Source organism: Panthera pardus, unplaced genomic scaffold (genome assembly GCF_024362965.1).
Source record: "Panthera pardus isolate Hobbes unplaced genomic scaffold, ASM2436296v1 HiC_scaffold_3, whole genome shotgun sequence".
Lineage (NCBI taxonomy): Eukaryota > Metazoa > Chordata > Mammalia > Carnivora > Felidae > Panthera > Panthera pardus.
Window position 1 is genome coordinate 18,662,879 of NW_026526876.1, and position 25,809 is coordinate 18,688,687.

At 43.0% G+C, this 25,809-nt stretch overlaps 1 protein-coding gene across 1 annotated transcript in view; it reads left to right on the forward strand.

Moving 5' to 3' along the window:
• GRB2 (growth factor receptor bound protein 2) overlaps positions 1-25,809 on the forward strand; it is a 72,451-nt gene that overhangs the window by 34,597 nt on the left and 12,045 nt on the right. Inside the window, exon 3 of the mRNA XM_019466235.2 lies at positions 24,788-24,885. Within this exon, the coding sequence (XP_019321780.1) occupies positions 24,788-24,885 (98 nt within the window). The remainder of the gene's footprint in view (positions 1-24,787; positions 24,886-25,809) is intronic.

Below are 25,809 nucleotides of genomic sequence, written 5' to 3' on the forward strand. Positions count from 1 at the left end.
AACATCCTGAGCTCCATTTGGTTATGATTAAGGTGCTTGTGAGACATCCAAGAAAAGAGATTTATTGGACAGTTAAATAGGTTGGTCTGGGCTAAAGAGATTTGTGCATATCCAAGTAGAATGGAGGCACTAATGAGAGTTTGTGCAGAGGTGAGCTTTTTCTAAAGTGAAACCATAAGGTTAGACTAGTACCAAGAAGAGAAGCTGGAGGAGTGTTAGACATCCGAAGGGGAGTTGGCACAAGCGTGGGGGGGGAAGCACTCCTGCCGCCTGAAACCGAAAGAGGCCGTTGTAAAACTGTACTGGCAACATCTTAGGTGGATTTTCGGTGTGCGGTCAGTATGTTGACTTTCTGGTATACACCACGTCAGCTCTCCGTTCTTTAGCTGAAGCTCTTAGGGCAAGCTTAACAAATTCAGAGTTGTGATTTCTTTCTTTCTTTCTTTCTTTCTTTCTTTCTTTCTTTCTTTCTTTCTTTCTTCCTTCCTTCCTTCCTTCCTTCCTTCCTTCCTTCCTTTTTCTTTCATTCTTAATATTATTTTGGGGGGTGAGAACGCAAGTGGGGGGTGCAGAGGATCCGAAGGCGGCTCTGCTCTGACAGGCTGACAGCAGCAAGCCTGATGTGGGGCTCGAACTCCACGAACCGCGAGATCATGATCTGAGCCAAAGTCGGACGCTTAACCGACTGAGCCACCCAAGTGCCCCCAGAGTTGTGATTTCTTAAGAATGAGACTCTGTGTAGAGCATTTTGCAGATACAGCATTCTTTGTGTCCACTGAACTTTTGGATTCCGGAGATAAATGATCAAATGAAATATCACTGTCTTCTTCTACACAAGCCACATAGTTTTCCAAAGTGGAAAAGATCCTCCATAGAGAAAGCTTAGAAGCCGAAGGCGCTACCCAGAGTGGAAATGATAGTAGCCTACCCCCTGGAGCTGATTTTAGAGGTTCGCAAAGTGGAAGATCTGGCAGGTACTTAGTAGTGGGTGGGTGTTGGGACACAGGTTGACCAAAGAAGATAATTTAGGTATTCAGACCCTTTAAGAGAGTTTGTCTTGATTCTTGATGTTAGAAACCAGGAGACCTTTGTGATAGAAAATAATCTTTCCCCCCAAAACAAATAGGACATACATACTTTGTGACAGGAGTAGATTACAAAGTATGGTGTCCGGAGCAAGCCGTCAGCTGGGCACCTCTGTTTTCATTTGTTCCTTCCTTCTTCAAATGACCCAACTCGAACGATTCTCATTTCTTTTCCCGTCTATCCTTTAGACTTACTATTCTTCCTTTTTTTTTTTTCCAAAAATTTTTAATGTTTATTTATTTGTGAGACAGACAGACAGGGCATGAATAGGGGAGGGGCAGAGAGAGAGGGAGACACAGAATCCAAAGCAGGCTCCAGGCTCCGAGCTGCCAGCACAGAGCCCAACGCAGGGCTCGAACCCACGAACCGTGAGATCATGACCTGAGCCGAAGTCAGACGCTCAACTGACTGAGCCACCCAGGCGCCCCACTCTTCTTCTTTCTTATACTCAAAGACGAGGAAGCCTTTAGCTTTTAACTGTAGTGCTTTATTTGGCTGTCTGTATCTGTCACATTAGTAATTGGGTGATCTTGGCTGGAGGTGGGGGGCTGTTCTGCCCTTTTTAAGGTTGGCCCACACACCATTGTGCTCAGATGCCCACACAGGAGCAGAGGCAAGCTGGCTGGATTTTGAATGCAAAAAGCATGATACTGTGAGTGGGAGCATGTATAGTTTTAGAATTTTTAAAGGCAAGACAAAGCCCCATGCACCTAATGGGGCCAGAGGATAAACTTTACAACAGACAGAACTTTTATTTCTGTTTTTCTTCATCCAGCAATTTAAAATACTAGGAACAGAAATAAAGTGAAAATTATTCAGTACCTGTATGTATTGCTTATTGCTTAAAAAAATCAGCATATTAAAAAATATCTGCTGGCTCCCAGATTGTTAATACTTGCTGACGTGTATGCATTCTGAGTAATTTAGTGGAGGAAATGAGCTGGATCCTGCATTCTCATCAGGGATGACTTCTTCCCTCAGGGGGTGAAATTTGGTAGTTGGAGGATGAAACAAATCTTACTCTTTTTATGCATATATTACATAAATAGACATAGTATATTTTTGGTAACAAAAGTTTCATGGGGGGGGTGATTTTTTTTTTTTTTTAAGGCTGTGGGTCACTGGGCTACCCCATTCCAGTGCCTGTCATGCTCTGAGTCCCTGTGTCTGTGAGGGTGTTAATGCACCTTCTTTATTTTTCTCATCTCTAAAACTGGTCTGAGGTGATAAACTCTGAATAACCTGAAGTGTTTCCAGAATGCCTATGGGTGCTTTGAGGACTTATGTGATTCTAACACTGTATATGTAAGGATTCAAAAAGGTTGATTTGTATAGTTCACCTACATCAAGGAACTTTGAGGTTGGTTTAAACATGAGAAAATCAGAAAAAAATACCAAGAGTGGGAAAACATGAGTCCTAAAATATTTCCGACATTATAATTTACGATACTAATGATCTGTATGAGTGGAATTGTTCAGTTAGCAACAGACGTCTAATTGGCATAATACATTTTGCTCATGACGTCTTAATGTTTTCAGGGATGGTAAAAACTACTAAATTGGGAATTTTTTGTGTTCCAGTTTGGTGAGGAGTTTCTTGTTCTGCACTCTCTCCCTGCCCTCCTCCAACTATGATATTGAGGATGGTTCCTCGCCGTGTTTGAGGTATTAAGCTCTGCCTTCATTCAGGAGGTAGTATTTTGCAGGTAGATCTGTGAGACCAGTAAGATGGTATTTCCCAATAAGTGAAGCGACTGGTAAAGAAATAACATATTTATAATGACATTTTAAAAGAGCCCAGTGTTTCGGCCCATTTTTCTTCTATTTCCCTATCCCTTCCCATGGCCTGGTACACTGTCCTGACCTATTTTTCTGCCCTTACACTGCCTGAAGGAAAACACTTATTTGTATCTTTGCCACTGTGTCGTTTTGGGTTTCCCCCCCTTTTCCAGGAGACAGATGAGCAAAATGTATTGTAGAACAAGAGAGACGTAAATTTGAGGGGCAGTTTCATTGTTTATCAACTGTGTTTGTGGTCAGTGAACCTCTTTGAGCCCTGCTTTGTTCATCTATAAAATAAAAATACCCTCTCTGGGAAGAGTTGTTTCTCATATACATAGAAAGGTTATGTAACAGACACACAATGTACTGTTAAAAAGTTAAAAAAAAAAAAAAAAGGCAGCAGTGACCGCTAGCATTGGGCAGCTCCAGTCCAGCACTCTTATTTTTTGAGGGATTTGTGTGAGGCCCAGACGAGTCAAGGGACTGGAGCAAGGTTAGAGGGAGGGACAGCATGGATGCCACTGGCTCTGGTTCTTCCGGCTCCGCTGCACCTTTCTTTTCTGTAACACCATTCCTTTCCGGGCGGACACACGTGGTAATGGTGAGGGCTGTGTGTGAGCTAATGCCGATTGAGACCTACATTGCATTGGCAGTGATTACATTTGTGTGAATTCCTAAGGATAGTTCTGTGGAAGCCTCCTAAAATAGGATAATTACTTTGTCCATATTTGTGACTTCATTTACTAGGCTTTATAATAGGAAAATGGATTGGAAGATCTCCTAAAAGCCCATCTGGTCCTTTGATTTTTATGTGTGAAGGGCTTACAATTACCAGGAATTATTCCAAACACATAGAAAACCAGTCCCTGTTGTCCAGAGTTGTCTTTTTAAGATGTGGGTGGGTGGAAGATGGGGGTGGGGGAAGAGTGCGCATGAACGAGGTGGGGGAGAGAGACAGAGACACATGCACACACTAAATGCCTGCAATCTGTTGAAACCATATTTTTGAGACTTAAGCTATTGAGGCATTTGCTTATTATGAGTAAAAAGAAAACCAGCCATAAAAATTCATTATGCAATAATCACATTTTCTCATTTACATTTGGGAGATAGGTTGTCATTTCTCTTAAGAGAGAAAGAACTAGAATATTTCTGTAGCACGCTGTTTCTCCAACAAAGGTTTTAGGTTTTTCCTTGTAAGACAAACCATCAAACCATCACTGAGTGCCCTTGAGGGATACCAAGATTTATAGTTGAGGGACCTGCCCACAAGTAGCGCAGTCTAGTAGAGAAGACAGATCGTTAAAATACATTGAGACTGTATGAACGGTAGAGCTGAGATAATGCAAAGATCAGCGGTAGCAAAGAGGAAGTGATTCTGAAGTTGAGCCTTGAGTTTGCCATTTTAAGTAGAGGAAACAGCATATACCAAGTCTGAAAATCATAAAACATCCTGGCAGTTGGGAAGCACTTGTAGCTTTAGTATTTGTTGGAACTTGGAGCTCAAGGCAGGAAGTAACAGCCGCCAAGACTGGAGAGCCAGGCGGGGGCCTGATAAGGGAGGAGCTGTGCCCTTGATAGCCAGTCTGGAAGCACTGGGAGCTTGTACCAAATGATTGGTAGTGTTTGCTATGCCAGTTAAAGGCCAGCTCCCTGAACTTGATCCCCAGCTTTTCACTTGAGTTATCAGATTCCCTGCCTATAGCTTTTTATAAGTAAGTAAATATTTAAACTAAGAATGTGGTCATGGGCCTGTTAAGATGAATGATTCCAAATTAGATTTTACCTACATCGGTAGGGGAAAAGTCCTTACATTCAACATTTTGACGAGAATTTTGAAGCTCTAACATATTTGACCAAGTGTCTCCTACATTGCTGTGTTGCTGGTTTTTAATCCCAATTTAAGCTGTGTGGTAGCCCTTCTTCCTTGTTCATCTGTGGACACACTCATTCCCCGTTCCCTTTCAGTGCTCGTTGCGTGTTCAGTAGAAAATACAAAGAACAGTGAACAGGATCTGTAATTTAAAGGGAGGTCACAATGTGATGAGAGGATTTATCAACAAAGGTAGAACTGTCATTGAGAGAAACAGACAATGCCGCTTTTGCTAAATTGTCTCCAAAAACTCTCGTGCATTGGAAATGGTACTCAGCCAGTCTTCCCAACGAAGAGTCCTAGCTACACCCCTGCTCACTCCTTCTGAAGCAAAGGCTTACGTTGTCCAGCCTCACCCACTTCCAGAGGAGGCTTTTGTATTGTCTCAGCTTAAGATGTGAACACGCAGCTAGGGAAGACCGGACCTTAGAGGAATGGGAAACCACTGAAGTATCTTAAACAGAATGACAGTCTAGCTTAAAAAAAAACAACTATTTTCAGCACGTTTTAGATTTACTAAAAAGTTGTACAAAAGCTCAAGTACACCTTACACCAAATCTCCTCTAGAACTAATATCTTATGGTAGTATGGTGTATTTTTTTTCTACGATTAGTGAACGAATATTGTCACGTTATTATTAACTGAAGTCCACACTTTATTTAAATTTCCTTAGTTTTTTTTGTTTTGTTTTTTTTTTCCTAATGTCCTTTTTGTGTCCCAGAGCCCCTTCCAGGTCCACATTACCCTTAGTTGTCATGTTTGCCTGGATTCCTCCACTGACTGAGCTGGTTTACATTTTACCAATGTTACTCTGGTTTGCAGAATTGACAACATTCTGAAAGGGAGCAGAACAAAAGTCAACAGGACCGGTTAAGAAGTCACTGTAATAACCAAGCAGAGGTAATGCCATTTGGAATGATAGAGTGATAGCAGTAGAAGTGAAGAGAACATTCTGATTTGTAAAAGCCATGAGACAGGATGAGAAAATTAAGGCAGTGATTGCAGATAGAGCAGAAAGTAGGTTAGGGATGGCTATAACATTTAAAAGTTAATGAAAAGGAAAAAAAGCTAGCAAAAGAGATTGAACCAGAGTGGCCAGTTGGACAGAAAGAGAACCTAGCAAGTGTCACGTCCTGAAGGCCAAGGAAGTATCTCAAGGTAAAGGAAGTGGTCACCCCAGTTATGTGCTGCTCATAACCCAGGTCAGATAGGGATGGGGAACTGACCTTTGGATTCAGCAATAGGAGATCATCAGTGACCTCTCTGGATAGTTAGAGTGGAGTAGTGAGAGCAAATGTAGGCTTGGAGTGGGTTCAGAGAGAAGGGTGGGCCCGGGGAAAGGGGCATGAGGAAACTTGCTAGGGAGTGGCAGTGATTATGTAAACTTTACACCAAAAGAAAACACTGCGAACTGGTACTTAAATGTAGTCAGTCATTGTGTGCGGACGTATTTAGGAGAAAGTGTACTGATGTCTGTCTGCAACTTTGAAATGTGTCAGAAAACAGGATAGATAGTGGAAGAATGTATTGATGGATCAATATGTGATAAAGCACATATTGTTTTTAATTTTTTTAACATTTATTCATTTTTGAGAGACACGGATGGAGTGCAGGTGGGGGAGAGGCACAGAGAGTGCGAGACAGAATGTGAAGCAGGACCCAGGCTCTGAGCTGTCAGCAGAGCCTGACGCAGGGCTAGAATCCACGAACCGTGAGATCATGACTTGAGATGAAGTTGGATGCTTAACTGACTGAGCCACCCAGGCGCCCCATAAAACACATATTGTTAATGATATAAATTAGGTGGGTAGGTAAATGTGTGTTCTTTGTAAAATTATTTTAACTTTGTTCTACGTTTGAAAACTTTAATAGGGACGCCTGGTGGCTCATTCGGTTAACTGTACGACTCTTGATCTCACCTTAGGTCATGATCCTACAGTTCGTGGGATCAAGCCCCATGCCCCGCACGTGGCTCTGGCTCTGCGTCTGGCTCTGCACTGATAGTGCGGCACAGCCTGCTTGGGATTCTAGCTCTCCCCCTCTCTGCCTTTGCCTCTCCTCCGCCCTCTCAAGATAAATAAGTGATTTTTTTTTTTTTTTTTAAGAGGGGGTGGGGATAGGAAAAATGGGTGATGAGCTTTAAGGAGGGCACTTGATGGGATGAGCACTGGGTGCTATACATTAAATGATGAATCACTGGATTCTACTCCTGAAGCCAAGACTACACTGTATGTTAACTAACTTGAGAATTAAGGGAAAAAAAGAAAACTTTGAAAATCTAACGCTGGGGGTGGGGGAGGGAACAGGAGAAAAGAAATTGGGAATAGAGACAACTATTCCGGGGAGTTTTGATGTAAAGGGAAGGAAAGATAGGAGGTAGTCGAATCAAAAGAAATCTGTTTTTTACCCCAGTCCCAAAGAGGGGAGAAATAATGGCATTTTTATTTACTGATAGCAGAGATCCAGTAGAGACAGAAAAAAATTGGTGGTACAGAAAGAAACAAATATTACTGGATAAGCGTCCCGGAGGAGGGTCAGAAGAGACGAGATGTGGCACAGAAGTACTAGCATGGGCAAGAATAATAGGAGGCAGAGGAGAAGACTATAATGTTTGTTTATTTTTGAGACAATGCGAGAGACAGAGTGCAAGCAGCGGAGGGGCAGACAGGGAGACACAGAATCTGAAGCAGGCTCCAGGCTCCGAGCCGTTAGCCCAGAGCCCGACACGGGGCTCGAACTCACGAACCACCAGATCCTGAAGTCGGACGCTTAACTGACTGAGCCAACCAAGCGCCCCAGGATAAGACTGTAGATACAGATGATTGTATAGGTGTGGCAGGAGCTTATTAAGGTGTCTTCTTTTAGCTTCTGTTTCATCAGTGAAGTGGGAAGGATGGTGGACTCACTGCTGAGACTTAGGAGGAAAGGAGACTTTCCCTCTGGGAAAGGGTGACTGTAATGAGAGCCCCCTTGCGGGTTTTCATAAGGTCTGATAACTGACACACAGTTAAAGATTCAGAAGGAGAATGGTGCAAATGGAAGGAAAGACATGATCGAAGTTTTAAAAAAAGAAGGAACTTCTCACAGCTGATAGATGTGAATTTTCAGACGGAAGGGCCTACCCACCAGGCACCCAGCGTGATGAAAAAAACCAGATCCACACTCGGATACATTGTTGGGAAATTTCAAAGTGGCAGTGAAAAAGAAAAAGTTCCAAGAGCATCTAGAAGAAACAAGTCTGTATAAAGAACTGATAATCAGACTGCCGGTAAATAAACTCCGCATGAACAGCTCCAAATACCGAAAAACAGTGTCCTTCACGTTCTGAGGGGAAGCGCTGTTCAGCCGAGAATTCTGTGGAGTTGTGTGCCTAGTCGGACAGGGCTTCAGGTAGAAGCATAGAATCAAGGCGTTTTCAGGCATGCCAGGACTCAGAAGGTTTACTTCCCAAGCACCCTTTCTTGTAAGAGTACTTAGAGCGCACTACAGTTAAAACCAAGAATGGGGAAGACATGAAATCTAGAAATCGATACATCCAGCTGAGAAAGGTATTGGAGGAAACCCCCAGAATGATAGGCCTGTTGAAGAGGGGAGTGGGTATCCCAGATATTTTATAGCATTCTTGAAAAGTTGTAATAACTTAAAAGTGAAATGAAGCCAGGAAAAAAAAATTGTTTTAAGGCCCACTTGAACTCTAGGAAAAGCAGAAGGCCACCCAGTAAAGGAACTGTAATTTTTTTTTTTTTTTTAACTAGCTTAACTTTCTCTCCCAGAGGTGCAAACTATGACCTTGACAATGAAAATTCAACTGTAGAACATAGCATTTTGGTTCTAGTCAGTTCAGATTTGACAGCTTAATCACTACAGGTCTGTTGTGTGCAACCAGTTGTGACATTAAAACCCTTTTACTGCATGGAGGGGGTTATAAAGGCCTAACCAGAGCATCCTGCAGCTGCAAACAGGAGTCATACCTGAGTTGATGGCAATATGTCAGGTCATTTGGGGGGAAACTACTTGTTATTGTTGACAAGGGAGGGAATCCCGTATGGCTGCTTCCCTCTTGCATTTCCAGGCAGCACGGATTACTTCTGCACTCAGTTGGTTCTGTGGCTAGGCCAGAATCGGGGGGGTTGGGGGCACACAAGTTTCCCGCCTTAAATACCACATACAAGCAGGAAGTTGTTCTTGTAGTCTGGAATTGAGGGTCTGACGAAGCCATCGTTCGCATTAATACATCCTATTACTTAGTCCTCAGTCCCTGTATTCTCTGCAGGTTGTGACATTTCCGTGGGACGAAAATGATGATTTTCCACACAGAACAGTGTGTAGGTGCTTAGAGAAAGAAAACTAACAGGAGAGCAAGGCTGGGCTTGTCATCTCTGATGGTCCCCAGCAGCAGCTTGGTCGTTCCCCAATGGCACCGCCCCCCAGCCCTCCCTGCCAGCCTGCTCTTTCTAGCGGTGCAGGTGCCTGAAAGAGGCCACAGAGCTAGTTAATTACTAGAGAGGGAGGCCTGTGCTCCATCAGCAAAAGGAGGGGTAGTCAGTTTAGCCTGTCTGTTAACGGTGGCCGTTTGTCTTCAGTTGCATTAGAGGTGCTTGGAGAAAGTTGTCCCATCCTGGACTCTCGCGTCCGTTTTCTTCATGAAAGTGTCCAATTTGAGGTCTTTTAAGACTTGTAATGTCACTTCTGGAAGTTAGAGAAAGCTTAGTAAGTAAGTGACTAAGCGTGGGTCAGGGTGTACTCGTTAAAATGGAGTATTTTCATAGATTCTAAAGTTTGTCTTCACGTTATACCTGTTTGAATTGGTTGTCTGAAAAAGTAATGTCAGTTTTGTCGATTTTTAATTGTATAGCAATAAAATATGACCTGTGTTCTCAAAGAACTGAGGGATTATCCCTTTTACCGTTTTATAGATTTTCTTTCTTTTTTTTTTTTTTTTAAACTTATGGTGGAAAATACTTTAGCTTTTAAATTAGGTCACCCTGAGAAGCCATGATAGGACGCCAAGTTTTCTATCACACCTTATACTGTACTATGTTCCCTATCCCTGCAAATGGGGATTTTGCACGTGGAGGAGTACATTCTTAAAATAATGTGTGTGGACTTTCAGATACTTATTTTAGAGCTTTTCAAAACCTTCAAAATCCCCCTACCCTACTCTGAATTTCCATCTCCTCCTGCCTGGCTTGCTGCAGTAGCTTCTTCCTGCTGCCAGTTTTGTCCCCACAAAAGCCAGAGTCGTTCTCTCTGAAGGCCTGCCCAGGTCTCTCTCCGTGACCTCCAGCACCTCTGCTTTGGACATCCTCCCTGGGATTCAGTGTCTGAATTCTAGGCTAACCCCCAGGAACCTCCACTCATACTCTTCCCTCTGCTTAGAATATCCCTTCCTCACTCTTACCTGTGTCTTCACCCCACCCCCCGCCTAGCTAAGACCTCCTCATGCTTAGGTTTCGGTTGAAGTTACTGCCCACAGGAGCTTTCCTTGACACTCGTCTCTGCGCAGGATTAGATCATTTCTCCCTGAGATGTGCTCTCCTACAAAGTGCCCTAAACTTTTCATCATATAATTTATCCTACCTGAAGTTATGATTCCCTTGCCTTCCCCACTGTCTGTTCCTTGCAAGTAAGGATCAGTTCTTTGTTGTGTCCCTGGCACGGCGTCTGACTCAAAGTGGGCACTCGCTGCATACTTGTCTGCTCCCTGATTATTTTACTAGGATAGGACCCTAAGAATGGTATTACTGGGTTACTAGGTATGAAAATTCAGATCTTTGATACGTATGGCCAGGTTCCTTTTCATAAAACCATAACACCTTTTTTCCTACTCCAGCCGGTAACTTTTTCATCTTTGCCAACATGATCATCCACAGGGAGGGGAGGTAAAGGGTGGTCTGTCAAATGAGTGACAGAAACAGAAGACTTGAGCCGCTGGATCTGGTTATCTCAGGCACGCCTGCATGAAATCCTTGAAGTCCTCGAAGATTTCTGGGCTTTAGGACTCTTTGGCCCTTTCGCCAAGTGGAGGCAGCAGCGGAGAGGACAGCTCGACTTGCCTGTTAGGCGGTAGTTTCCCTGCAGTGGAGTAGCGCACCGCCAGAGTGGTTACCTGCAAGAGGTGGCTCTGCCCGATGGAGCCACATCCAGCTATCCGGTGTCTGTAATTCCCATTTGTCATTTAGACGCGTGACCGCTTCATCCCCGGAGGATAACTCGTAACCTGGCAGAGGGTCACAGGCAAAATGTGATAAGATAACAGTGGCCCCTGCTTCTAAATATAAGAGGGGAGATTCGTTTGTTTACCATATCCTCTGACATACTGAGTTGCTGTACCTTTAGGTTCTTGCTCTATTCCTGGACTCTTTGAAGTTGTCCTTTTTATAGTTCCCAGACAGGAACTGAATTTTATACATCAGCCATGCGACTGATTTGGAAACCGATAGCTGTGGGTTCCATATTCAATTCAAACTCAGCAATTTCCCTTGTCCCACATTTTACTTACTCCCTCATTATTTACATATACAGCTCCCTTAGTTCATAATTGTTTCTGAGGGCAAGGACCATGTCTGTCTTTTTTTTTTTTTTTTTTTTTTTTTTTTTAATTCCCATTTTAGCTTCCTAGCATAATGCCTTCAGTGTAATTAGGACACATAAACTTAATTCACTAAAGTGCAATTCAAAGTGGACAGCTACTGTCAATTATTATGACCATCTAGTAATGACCAGGTAACAGGCTCTGGATTTTCATACCTTCACCCTCTTTCTCAAAAGTTCCCAAGAACTATTTGGATAGTAAATAGAACAATCATTTGGCTGCTTAAGAATAAGGTCCTCCTAAAGCAAGGCTCTTTTGTAATTTTCTACTCCCAGGTTAGTTGGTAGAAATTGGATACTTGTATTTTCATTGCCACACAACAAATATCACTCTGTATAACAAAATATCTTTTTAATGAGTTCCAAAGGATACATACAACTGATCTTGAGAGTAATTTCAATCACAGTCCTGGGAGGAAACACATGACACCCTTAATCCAGCTAATTGGAGGAGACTTCATTTATTTATTTATTTTTTTATTTTAGTTCACGAGCAGGGAGAGAGGCAGAGAGAGAGAGAGAAAATCCCAAGCAGGCTCCACACTCAGCACAGAGCCCGACGTGGGGGCTCGATCCCACAACCCTGGGATCATGACATGAGCCAAAATCGAGTTGGACACTCAGCCGAGCCACCCAGGCGCCTTTAATAATGAGACTGTTTACAAGGTGTAGACAGGGCTTCTCTGGGAACCACAGGGGATGGTGCCATGTCAGAGCAAGGAACTGGGTTGCCATCAGAGGCCTGCAGAGAGTGGGGCAAAGGAAGTGAGGGAAGTTACCAGTTACCTGGGGGAGAAAAAGATTGTGTCAGAGGGGCTAAGACCACAGTTGAGGGTTCGAGATTGTCCACAGAAACCCCCAAATTGCAAGAGACCACTGAGAGCGTGAGAGCCTGTAGAGGAGCCTGTTGATGGGGTCCACACAGGTCCAGGGACGAAAAGACAGAGAAGGGTCAGCTGGATCTGGAGAGGCAGGTGGAAGGTACCAGTACAGGGGTACCATCTACCTTTTAAAATTATTCTTGGGCACCTGGGTGCTCAGTCAGTTAAGCGTCCGACTCTTGATTTTGGCTCAGGTCATGATCTTAAAGTTAATGAGTTCGAGCCCCGCATCGGGCTCTTGAAAACAGTGCTGAGCCTGTTTGAGATTCTCCCCCTCTCTGCCCCTCCCCGACTTGCACTTTCTCTGTCTCTCAAAATAAATAAATAAAAACTTAAAATAAAATTATTATTTTTACTCATGGTGTCTTTAAAAGAAATTTGCCCTATGCAGTTCCACATAGGTGTTTTTCTAAAATGCTTTTCAGAAAAAAAATCAGTGGCCGAGACACCACTGAACCACATCTAAATACCAAGGCTTTTGGGGAACCTGGGTGGCTCAGTCAGTTAAGCATCCAACTTCAGTTCAGGTCGTGATCTCACAATTTGTGAGTTGGATCCCTGTGTCGGGCTCTGTGCTGACAGCTCAGAGCCTGGAGCCTGCTTAGGATTCTGTCTTCCTTTCTCTCTGCTCCTCCCCTGCTCGTTCATTTTCTCTCCCCCCCTCCTTTTCCTCCTTGCCTCCCTCTCTCCTCCCTCCCTCCCTCCCTCCCTCCCTCCCTCCCTCCCTCCCTCTCTCTCTCTGTCTTAAAAATAAACATTAAAAAGAAAAGTTTCATTACCAAGCCCTTTTGATTCCACCTCCAAAAAATGTCTTGAATATGACTTCTTCCCTCTACTGCGCTGCCCCTGCCTGTGTCATGGGTCCCCACAACTATAGTGTCATCACCTGTCTTGCCACCTGTCTTCCCTGCACAATGCAGCCAGCAAAGTGTCACTTTTCAGTACCTTATTGTCATCCCTAGCTACCACTTCTCATTCCCTGATTTGCACACAGTAGCTCTCTGCCCACAGCATCTGCAGAAAGACCCTTTGGCTCTCCCCCCAAATGCCACTCTGATCACCTCCCCTAATGGCAGACTAGATAGTTCCTGTGTTTGTTTCCTCCCTCGGATTATACTTAGCAGTAATCCACATTTTCACCTTAGTATTGTAATTACCTGCCTGACTTCCTGCACTCACCTCCACCATGGGAGTAGGGAGTAGGGATTCACCACTCTGTCCAGTACCTCTGTGTCTGTCTTGTGTTACACACTGGTCTGATTTAGAGCCAGATTCACTGCTTTGGAAGTGGAAATGCATTTGCAACTGGCTTTTTTAGCTCAGAATGTTAACATGCTAGGTGTAAGGACCCCTGGCCTTGAGTTTTTAAGAGACCTAGATCCTTATGTGGCTGTCGGTAAGTAGCTCAGTGGCTATTGGTTTTGGTGTTTTTGTGTTTTGTTTTGTTTTTCTTTCAGTTACATTTTCTGAGGTAGCTCTCAGGTAACAATGTAAATCAATAGATCTTAGTTCACATCTTGAATCAGTTAAGCCTTAATTGAAATTTAATAAACTCTATTGTCATTAGTTTTTTGGAGGCAGGGGAATTTCTTGGTAGCGCCTGTCCCTGTTGGGTTCATGACACTGAAGCAGTGAGGAGCGAGTAGGTCTTAGACACTGGAATTGGTGAATGGGCGCAGGTTTGCTCATCCTCAGAAAACAGTAACTCCTGCTGCTCTGGCTTGGCTGGCTTTGTTTTTTATTTTGTTTGGTTCTTTGAGGGGAGGGTTGTAGAAATTGACCTAAAATTGAAAACGTTCTGTTGTTAGTAAACAATATGGAAAAGACAGTATCTTTCTTGTTGTTGTTGTTGTTGTTATTGTTATTTATTTGGGGGAGGGGGGTGCATGTGCACTGGGGAGGGGTGGAGAGAGAGAGAGGGCTCTGCTCTCAGCACAGCTCATCACGTGAGATCATGACCTGAGCCAAAGTCAAGAGCCGGATGCTTAACCGACTGAGCCACCCAGGTGACCCAAGACAGTATCTTTTACAAATATATTATTGTTAAATAATGAGCTATAGTTAGAGATTATTTTGGTTATTTCCAGTTGGGAGTTCTGGTACGGCTAGTAAGGTTTTACTTTCAACTTAAGGAAACTTAACCTGTCATTTTTAGTTAATGGCAGCCAAGTGTGGCCAAGAGAATAATCCATCCCCTGTTTGTTTGACAGCAAGTTGGGAAGTGTGTTCCTTCCACTCACAGTTCTGCATGGGCTGAGGAGAACTAAAGATGCAGAGTATAACCTAGTTCACACTTGATCCAGGAAGTTTTCCTGTGTCTTCTAAACTGGACTTGGGTCTTTCTCTTCAGTGTTGGGAACTCATATTTTCTGTTGAGTTGGTCCTTGCTGTAGGTAGTACCCATTACTACCTCCTCTCCCGGCGTCTGTCTCCCTGTGTTGCACTAGCAGGTACCAAACTCCGAGCTCCTGGGGAGGGGTATGCACTGTCTCCTTCGCTCCCCTAGCTCATGGCCTGGCACTCCTGTGCATCGTACCTGCCTAGAGCAGACCGTCATTGCTGAACTTTTCAAATGCGCAAAATTTTCTCTCTTGAAACTCTCTGGTATCTATCGCTGTCCCTCTCCCTCCCCCGTCTCTCCCAACACCCTGCCGTTGAAATTCTGACGTTCTGAGAGCAGTTTACTTTTCTGTTGAGCAGTCAGCTACACCAGTGTAATACAGCTTCCATGAATCACAGAACACAAAAGACAATTATTTTGAGTGGAAACTCTTGGTACCCTTTTGGTAGAAAGAGTTTATTTTGGGGTATTGCCTGTGCACTTAGGTTTCACTGCCTCCAGGTTTATCTGGGTGGAGTAATAGCACGTAAAGTGTGAACTACCTTCCTGTTTTGTTGAAATGTCACAAGCAGCTTTTAATGACAACTGAACCTTAAGGGGTTGAAGAAAGTGTCTGATTTGTTTTTTGAGTACTTAACCGTTGCTCAGAGAAAGAGAAATATAATTTGGTTAGCCTTCTTGATTGTTCATTTTCTTATATATATAAACATAAAGGAAGTCTTAACATTTAAAAAAAAATGCATGAACTCTTAATATAATGTGTGTGTGTGTGTGTGTGTGTGTGTGTGTGTGTGTGTCTAATCATTTTTCTCTCCACATCAATCTAGCTGCCATTCAGCGGAAGAATAGTTAAGTCCGAGGTCTTCTGGACTGTCTCGTATAAAAATTTTTCTGGAAGGGTTGTAGCTATAAAACAATACCCTGCAAAAGTCTGTCACAAGTCAGACATGCAGACTGAAGCAGGCATGTCAGCATTTCAGGAAGTGCTCCCTTGCTGAAAGGTATTAGTCTGGACAGTGTAGCCTCTACACTTTCTCTATCCCTGTTCCATCCAGTCATCACTCCTTTTCTCCATTCCATACTGAAATTTCTCTTCCCTACCCACCCATTCCTATATACCTGCCTTATATCTTTTTATCTTGGGGAAAGTAACAGCAGATAGTCCTGTGGAAAGGATTTAGCATACCCCCTTTGAGATCTTCACATGGAAGTCTTTGGGCAGCGGTGCCCAAGTAGGACGGCAAGACTGACTGCCTGATGATTCTATTACTTGCTTTACTTTGCCTCTCCGTCCTTGGGGAAACAGACTTGTGATGGTCAGGCTTCTTACTAGGGTCTGTTTAAGAGGCTGTTGTTTTTCATCAAGGAATTTGACGGTGGTGTATCATCTGTGCTTCTCCTTAGACGAGCTAGCTCTGGGTTATGGTATGCGTTACTTATAACACAGCCCCCATACACAAGTCAGTTCCTCAAAATATGCTAGACACCATTCTAAGCACTATGAGGACCACAGATGGAGAATTGGGCACAGAGCCAGCTTCAGGGTATTTGCAGTTTATTTTAGGAGAGGGCCAAAGCACACCCGTACACAGTACAAAGTATAGTGGTAGATAAGATGTTATAAGCGATTATGTTACTGTTGAGCATGATCCTCCCTTGACTACTATAAAAGTAAAACAGAGAAAAGTTGACCAAGGTGGTTGTAAGCTCTGAACTGAATCTTTAGAGCTTATCAAATAGATAAGGAAGAGAACAGTCTAACCAAAGGGAAGTACGGTGTGTTTAGAGGTTGATGAGTTGACTTGCTTGACTGAACTGAAGGGTTCTTTTAGAGAACTAAGTGGGTAGGAAGGCAGTTAAGTGGGTGATGGCCAAGTTATGAAAACTGGAATGCCAAACTAAGGATAACTTGAATCTGTGGAAGGCTACTCGGTACTTTTTAAAGAGAAAAACAGTGGTGTTTCAACTGATTTGGAGCATTCAATACATTGAGGTCAAACTAAGGCAGCTTTAATGCTTGGGCATTTGGTACACCTCAGCCTCCTGATTCACCACTGTTCCCCTTTCAAACTGATCTCCGTTGGTAGCAGCTGTTTAGAGAGGGTACAGAAATCGAGCTTGAGCAACAGGGAAGAAGATACTATTTCTGGGGTACAACTGGTTCATATTCAAATGGCAGTGTAAAAGCGATGAATGATTTTTACCAGTGGAAAATTTGGGAGTTTGAGTGTTTTTTTCCTCCTTCCCTCCCTTCCTCATTCTCTCTCAATTGTTTAAAGGGCAAAACGGAGCCCCCTTTCACCGTGTGTCCCTAGTGGTCAGACGGTAGGCTCAACTAACAAATGCCCATTGGATTTCTTTACTTTGATAAATGCAATCCTCTCTTAAAAGAAAATAACATAAAAAAGTCAAAGATTTCAGACTCCTGGATCCCCAAAGAAATGAATCTTCTAGAAATATCCTTTTCAAAGAGAACTAAAAACAGCTTTTCTTGGCACAAATGTTATACTTTTGCTGAGAGAGGTCCTCACCGTAAGGTAAAATACCTCTTCTCTTGGTATCTTTATGTGAATACTTTTTTTAATGAATAGGCCTTTTTTTTAAATGTTTATTTTTGAGAGAGAGAGAGAGAGAGAGAGAGAGAGAACACTAGAGTCAGAGGGGGGCAGAGAGAAAGGGGGATAGAGGATTCGAAGCAGGCTCTGCACTGACAGCAGCAAGCCCGACACTGGGCTCGAACTCACAAAATGTGAGATCGTGACCTGACCCGACGGACGTCAGATGCTTCACTGAGACACCCAGGCGCCCCTGAATAGGCTTTCTTTAAACCATTTATTTATTTATTTTTAAGTAAGCTCTACGCCCCATGTAGGGCTTGAACTCATGACCCTGAGATCCAGAGTTGCAGACTCTGCTGACTGAGGCAGACAGGGACCCCTCTTTCAACCATTTAATAAATAAAACGGTATAGTTTGATGTTTACACACAAAACTTCATAAATGCATTTCGTTTTTTCTCAACTTTCTGGTCTCTAAAGGCCGACTGCCTGTCAAGTGTCTTGACTGGGCCATAGGTTCCCCGGCAAGTGTTGAAAGGAGCTGTAGTCCTTCAGCCTGGAGACTGACCTGGTGGCTGAACTTGGAGAACTGTTGCTCTGAGCGTGCTTGGGTAAACAATTGAAGGTTTCTGTGGGACCAGGAACCTTAATTATTAAACTGCCTTTAAGTTGGTCATCTCATCATTAAAAGCTGAATAGCTTATCTACAGTGTGGGTGTTTTTCGTGATTTGGCACAGTAGAGCAGCCAGCCTAACTGAGATGTTTTCACATTGACAAAACCCGTAACAGACGGAGCGGTGATTGCAAAGCACTTATCTCAAGTGTTAGCAGTGAATCAGTGCAAGTCTGAGACCGAATCCATAATCCATGCAATGGGAGTCTAAAGTTGAAGAGCATTCTAGGAGTTTCCAATAAAATACTCAACAGACAGCTGAAGACAACTGATTTAAAAACAAAATTCTTTTTTAACGTTTATTTTAGAGACAGAGCACGAGTGGGGGAGGGGCAGAGAGAGCCGGAGACAGAACCTGAAGCAGGGTGCAGGCTCTGAGCTGTCAGCACAGAGCCCCACACGGGGCTCGAACCCATGAACCATGAGATCGTGACCTGAGCCAAAGTTGGACACTTAACCGACTGAGCCACCCAGGAGCCCCTGAACACAACTGATTTTTAAGTGGCTGTCCCAATGCAGTTACCCTAGCCAGGACCCTGTCAAATTTTTTAGGGGTTCAAGCCTTTTAAAAGCGTGTATGTGCATCGTGTGTGTGTGTGTGTTCTCCCTTTTCTAAGAACTTCAGGTTAATATGATGACCAGATTCTTGAAATCTGTCTTCACATCATGGCAGTTTTTTAGTATTGTTCCTGTAGCATTGATTGACCTTTGAAGAGCAGAGGAAACTCACTGGCTTTTGTTGAATTTCCATGATGCAAGGATCATATAGAAGTGGTATTTTGGGGACCTTATGTGTAAGAGCCTAAATATGCAATTGTTCCTGTCTTTCATGCACAAGTGCTCTTACATAAGTTGCTCTGTGAATTGATACAACTCTGGATTGGCCTACTGTTCCATAACTGCACTGCATACCTATTTTTTAAAAATCATGTTTTTTGTTGTTTATTTACAAAAAACTGAATATGTTCAGGCAGGAGAATAGCCCCATATTTCAAATTACAATCTAAACTAGCAGTCTATAAACAAAATACTTGTCTATCATTTTCCTAAAAGATACCTTTTTCCATAATTTGTATAGAAAGTTGAGTACAGTTCTTGTCTTCCAATATTGGTATAGAAGAGATGGGGGAAAAGAATTAGCTGTTATTGTAACCCTTGAACTCCGCATTTAAAATCTTTTTTGAAGTAAGCCCAGAGTCTTGTATTTGTGTGTTTTCAGAATAAAACAAGAATCCCTGCGCTCTGTTAATATGTGTCCTGCTGGTGCCCACGAACAGCATTACATGAAATTTAGTAGAGACAAAATTCAGTCCCCCCAGGATTGCCACCTTTTCTATGATCTGATGCTGCTCATGTGTAAGGCAGAGTTAACTGTTGTGAAATTTGTCCACTAAGACAGCTGAAATGTAGCTCTGTACTGATTGCTACACTGTTTATCACATTTTCTCATGAATCACCTCAGTAACCCCGGGAGGTGTAGGTGTTACCACCACTTTACAGGTGGGGAAACCAAAATTAGAGAACAGGTCATTTGCCCAAGACCACATAGTTCACTGGTGAGACTGGAATTTGAACTCATGTGTTCAGCCCCTTGAATCCAGATCAGGTGGATCCTAAGAGGCCTGAGACTGAAATTTTTGACCTGACCTCCCTTTCCCTTTGCCCTCCCTCCCCATCCCTCCACCTCCTCCTTCCACTTGGAAAGCTTTGACTTGGTATAAATGGAAATTTGCATTGCTTTAAGAATGGTGTCAGATGGGGGGTGAGGGCAGCAATGAATAGTATCAAAATCACATAATGGAGAAACGTAGAACCACGTGGTGAAGAAAGCTGTATTTCTGAGAAAATTTTTTTCATAGAGTAGTGATAGTAAGCTATGATTGTGGGAGTTTCTGGAGTCTCGCTGTGGTGTTTTCTGCTTCCCTGTGTATTTTGGGGGTGAGAAGTTTGTGCCCAAAGTGTATGAGGAAGCCCTGGTGTGATTTTCTGATGTGTGAATTGGACCAGAATAGGACTCTGTTCTCTTGACTGAAAGATTTCTCACTATTTTTTCTTAATTAAGTGAACTCTACCCGCCACATGGGGCTCAATCCGATGACCCCAGTGTCAAGAGTCTCCCATGCTGTACTGAGTGAGCCAGTCAGACACCGAATATTTCTTTTAGTTGAAGTATGATATGCATACAGAAAAGTTCACATGTCCTAAGTACCCAGTTGAGTGAATTCTCACAAACCAAACATACCCAGGTAGCCAGCATACAGTCAAGAAACAGAACATTAACGACACCTCGAAAGCCCCTGTTATGTCCCCTTCCGTGGACTGGAATGGTTTTAGGTGTCCTGTATAAACCTCACATCATTCCTCATCTTTTAGGTGTCTTTCTGATTTGGTTCTGACATTATTTTCAGTCTTTGTGCCAAAAAAAAGAAGAAAAAGAAGAAGAAAAGTCACTGAAACTTGTCACTTCCTCCTTTTGTAATCTCCTCTCTCGATCAGTTTGCTTCTGTTAAACTAGAGTGTTTTGTGTGGCTGCAGAGTCATAATCTGAGGGATTATGAGAGTTAATAGAACCTGCAGCTGTGAGGTAAAAGCTGAAAATATTCCTTGGAATGTTCAAGACTGATCGAAGATTTGGTTGTTGAACTCCACCGTCTATTTTCTTTAAGAGGGAACGAGTGAATGCGCTTGCCTTCCATCGTGGCGAGTGGGGAGAGGGGCGCTTCCTCATTCTCAGAACTCTGATCAGGCCTTTTAAATTGCTAGCGAAGGATGCGAGTGTTCATGTAAATCCTTAGGAAGTTAAACCCAGTCTTTACAGGTGCAGACTCCTCCCCATATGGTTCTGGTCCCCTTGTCTGCTCCACTGTGGACTCACTTCAGTTATTTTGTGTCCTTTGCTGTTTTAAGCATTTAGATGTGTAAATAAAACTTAGTTTGTAAATATGTGTTCCATCATCCCAGCTGCAGGCTTGCCTGTCGTGCTGAGGTACCAGTGAAGCCGCTGGGTGGGAAGACCTGGTCCGTGCCTCCCAGGGTGGCCCGGGCTGGCAGATACACTGTTTCTCCTGAGCTGTGCCTCCAGCGAAACCAGTCTTCTAAGTTCTAGAGTAGAGAAGTTTAGAGGCATGCACAGCAACATTTTGACTTTCTGGTAAAGTGATATTCAAGGTGATAGAATGTTCCAGAAAACCAAAAATTTTAACTATTCACATACATTAAAAATAATCTAAGTGCATCAATTCCATATTTCCCTGCCTTCCTGGGGAGAAAATCATACTAAACACCAAGTAATAATTTTGTTTTGCAGAAAAAACCATAGTTCTAAATTGCTGCCAAGTCTGAGAGTTGTCCCATAAATTCTTTTGTTAGGGGGGAGCATTCTTCAGAGGGGTTGCCCTTAGTAAAGGTGATAAGAATGTGCAGCTATATGAACTGGTGTGTAACATAGTTATCCTCTTCTGCGAGGTTATTGGTCACAAATTAAAACTGGTCCTTTTCCGGCAGATTACCTTATTCTGTTTTGATGCCCAAATGGGCCAGAGCCCCCTCCTTGTCAGCCTGATTCTCCTCTTTTTCCAAGAAATCTTTAAGGTAGAGAATGCATCATTTCAGGAATTTTAAAGACATTTTGAAAAACTCTTATTCATAGGCCTACAGGTTTATTACTGATATTATTAATTAGGTAATTACTGGGCCACATTTTTCTATAAGCTCTTCTTTTTGGTAGATAACAGAATACTGCCTTCTTTTTTTTTTTTTTTTTTAGTGTTTATTTTGAGTAAGAGAGAGTGCACATGTGAGCAGGGTAAGGGCAGAGAGGGCGGGAGAGAGAGAATCCCAGGCAGGCTCCACGCTGTCAGCGCAGAGCCCCGTATGGGGCTCGATCTCATGAACTGTGAGATCATGACCTGAGCCGAAATCAAGAGTCCGTTGGACGTTTAACCCACTGAGGCACCCAGGCGCTCCCTTAAGCAACTTCTGAAATCGCTCCTTCACCCTCATGCTGTTGAATCTTCTGTGACACCGGCACGTTATGGGCTTCCACCCGAGGTCACCGCATCTTGGGTGACACTGGTAGAGTGACCTCACTGTTCAGGGATGCCAGCGCTATCATGGCAGGGAGCACCTTGGGAACACTTATCCTCAGTATGGGCTGTGTGACCGGGCTAGCAACAGAATAACTGCTGGCTGCTGCCACAGTTCATGGTCTTTAAAATGCAGATTTCAAAATTATGAATGTATTTTACATGTATTGGTTTGTAACGTTGCAGTATTTAATAAAACTTAATGATTGGTTTAAAAGGGAAAACAGTAATCAAAAGTTTTCATCGCTGAAACTGCTGGGATTTACCAGTAGCTGGTTTTTTAGAGCTATTCACATTCATTAACTCTTGCGGGATTTGCCCTCTTAGCCTGCCCGCTGAAACTATCTGACACCTAGGGCCAGAGGCTGGCGAGCGTCACAGATCAGCACCAGGACTGTAGAACGCGTCAGGTTGTAACTTCTGTTCAGGAGTGAATTTGCTTAGAGCTGTTGCTGATGCAGCTTGGCTGTTTGTTGGGTAGCTGACCTGTCTAAAGTTGTGTCTTACTTTGGAATGTCAGTCCCGTCTTCCTCAACTTACAACTATCACAAATCAAAAATGCCTTTAATATACCCCTCACCTACAAAAACATCATAGCTTCATCCAGACTACTTTCTTTGTGCTCGAAACACTAACCTCTACTTGGGCAAAATCATGTAACACAAAGCCTATTTCCATAATAAAGTGCAGATCGCTTCACATCATTTATTGCAAACCGTACCGAGAGGGAGAAACAATGGCCGGGTGTGTCTGGCTGGCTCATTCAGAAGAACGTGCTACTCTTGATCTCAGGGTTGTTGCGTTCGAGTCACACGTGGCGTGTAGAGATTGCTTCCATAAAAACAAAAACAAAACTTGCAAACCAGAGTGGCTGAGTGGGTACAGAATGGCTGTCAGTGCATTAATTAGTGACCCTCAGGCTTGCATGGCTGACTGGGAGCTTCAGCTGCTGCACATCACAAAAGAGAATAGGACCATGTATTGCTAGCCCAGGAAACTATCACAGTTCAAAATTTGAAGTACAGTTTTTTCCTGAATGTGTCACTTTCACACCATCGTAATGCCAAAAATTCATCAGTCGAACCATTATAGGTCAGGGACCGTCTGTACCTACACATCATGCACTCTGAGCAGTCTAAGTTCTAATTTGATAATGAGTACAGCATCGTTCAGCATCTTGAATAAATCATTTGGTGTTTTGGTTGTGGTTTTTATTTTTTAGAGAGAGCATGCACGAGCAAGGGAGGGGGCAGAGAGAGAATCTTTTTTTTTTTTTTTAAGATTTATTTTATTTTTAGAGAAAGAGTGTGAGAGAGCAGCAGAGGGAGTGAGAGAGGAGACAGAGGGAATAAGAATGAGAATATCTTAAAGCAGGCTCCGTGCTCAGCACAGAGCCTTAACACGGGGTTCAGTCCTACAACCCTGGGATCATGACCTGAGCCGAAATCAAGAGTCGGATGTTCAACCGACTGAGCCACCCAGGCACCCCTTGAATAAATCATTTTGTAAAGAATTTTACCAGCTTTCTTGGGGCGCCTGGGTGGCTCAGTCGGTTGGGCGGCCAACTTCAGCTCAGATCACGATCTCACGGTCCGTGAGTTCGAGCCCCGCATCGGGCTCTGTGCTGACAGCTGAGAGCCTGGAGCCTGTTTCCGATTCTGTGTCTCCCTCTCTCTCTGACCCTCCCCCATTCATGCTCTGTCTCTCTCTGTCTCAAAAATAAATGTTAAAAAAAAATTTTTTTTTTTTTAAAAAGAGCATGTGACTCTTGATCTTGCAGTTACGAGTTAAAACCCCACATTGGATGTAGAGATTACTTAAAGAAAAAATAAACTTTAAAAAACATTTTTTTAATTAAAAAAAATTTCTTTACAGAACTTTGTTGTATAGTATAGGCTAACTGCCACTCTGCTGGTCCATCTACCTTTTCTTGTGTTCAGCATTTTGGAGTCGGGTTCATGTTTCTATTTTCTCTTTTAAGTCATTAAAATGCCTTCTGCTCTTTACCTTTTGTTAGAAATCTAGAATTCAGAGGTGGCTTTTCTACTCTATCTGTTCTCTTCTGCTCCTTATACTGTCATGCAGTATCATGGTCCAGCCTATCCATGTAAACTCTCAAGGAACAGTTTGGGATCTGAAAATCAATGTGTGATTCACTAGCTCATAACCTTGGGTAGTCATGTCACATTTGTAGAGGATGTTTTCAGTCATTCTCTAAATGCCGTGTTTCGGTTTTATGGGCTCTGGATCTTCCCCCTGAATTGGGCTGGGTGGTGTGCTTCCAGCATTTTCTAACTCAAACGCATTGTGGCCTTGAGGGTGAGTGAAGTGGGATTTGCTGTGCTTTTTCATTAAAAAACGATTCACGTATGAGGACACAAGGATGTACGTACATGACACACCTGTTTGGTGGCTGACCTGGGATTGGATCTGTGATTCTGGAGATGGGTTCTAGAGAAGTCTTGAAGTTCTTTGCTGCTGCTTCTCCATTCTGCTGTTCTGCCTGCTTTCCTAGAGAGCATCCCTGTAGGGCTCCCTTCATTCTCCAGCATCAATGCCTGCTGTTGTCCAGAATCTCCTTTCCCAAACTGGTACTTTCCCCTCTCATTCTCCCATCTGCATCTAGGGGTTAATGCTAGATGTTTGGGGGCCCCAGACTCTCATTTTCAGAGACCATTTCTTTTTTTTTTTTAACTAGAATATATAAGAGGTGGCAATAACGTTGGTTTTCTGAATTTACGTGAAGTTTTACGTCCATGTAACTGATCATACTTCAAATAACACCTTATACAAACAAACCTAAATGGCAACATGCATTGTCTTAGTGGCTGCCTTTTTAAGAATGATAAGGAGAAAAAAAAAAAGAAAAGGAAATGATTGACTTTTTTTTCCCCCTTGTTTTCTTTCTTTTCAGGTTTTAAATGAAGAATGTGATCAGAACTGGTACAAGGCAGAGCTCAATGGGAAAGATGGCTTCATTCCCAAGAATTACATAGAAATGAAACCACATCCGTAAGTTGGGCTCTGCTAGTCTTCCAAGGGTCAGACCCATCTGCTCATTTCAAAGAATGTTTTTAAAATTGAGATCCTAGAGATAATAGTCGTATTTTTTATCTTCCCAGAAAATTAACAAAGCATGTTGATTTTGCATGTTAATAGTATGTAATGATAATACTCAATAGTAGTATGTTTTAGACTGATAATAGTTGCTGGTTATCTTTAATGAAGCAATTGTTTCATTTTTGAAACAGTAGTTTATATACTATTACATAATAATAGTACACATTTTGGATTGATACTGTCTGTGATCTTCAAATAATAAAACAACAGTAATGCCACTCCAGGATTCTTTTTCACAAAACCCCTGGGGCCAGAAGTGTTTCATAATTCTACATGTTTTGAGTTTTAGAAAGGGTACTTACCACAGGGTCTTGTTGATACATTTGATTACCCTATAGGACTTTATCTTAATAATCTTTGTATCCCCAGAGCACAATGCTTGGCAGTATAATAGGTTTTCAGAAAATGCTTAGTATCACTACCCTTGCCTACCACTCAGTGTTCCTGCGTTAGAGAAAACAAAATAATCTCCCTACTCCAGGCTCTTGAGAGCAGTGAATTTTTTTCTCTTTTTCTCCCTAGGAACCTCCCCTCCCCCACCCAGTTTATACTGGTAGGTGACATGGTGGGACCCTGGGAGACCATATAGACCACAGCCTTCCCACCCTCGCCCACCATCTCCTTCACTGGCCCTGCTCCTCCCTCAGAAGCAGTCTCTTCCATTCCTTGTACATCGGTGGGAATTGAGGCTTCGTACTCAGACTAGCGTGCCATTGAGACACGAGGGAGGAGTCAGTTGTGTCTACTTCGGTTAACACAGAATGATAAGAAGCCCTTTAGATGACTTGACCCACCTTGAATAGCAGCCCAACTGTC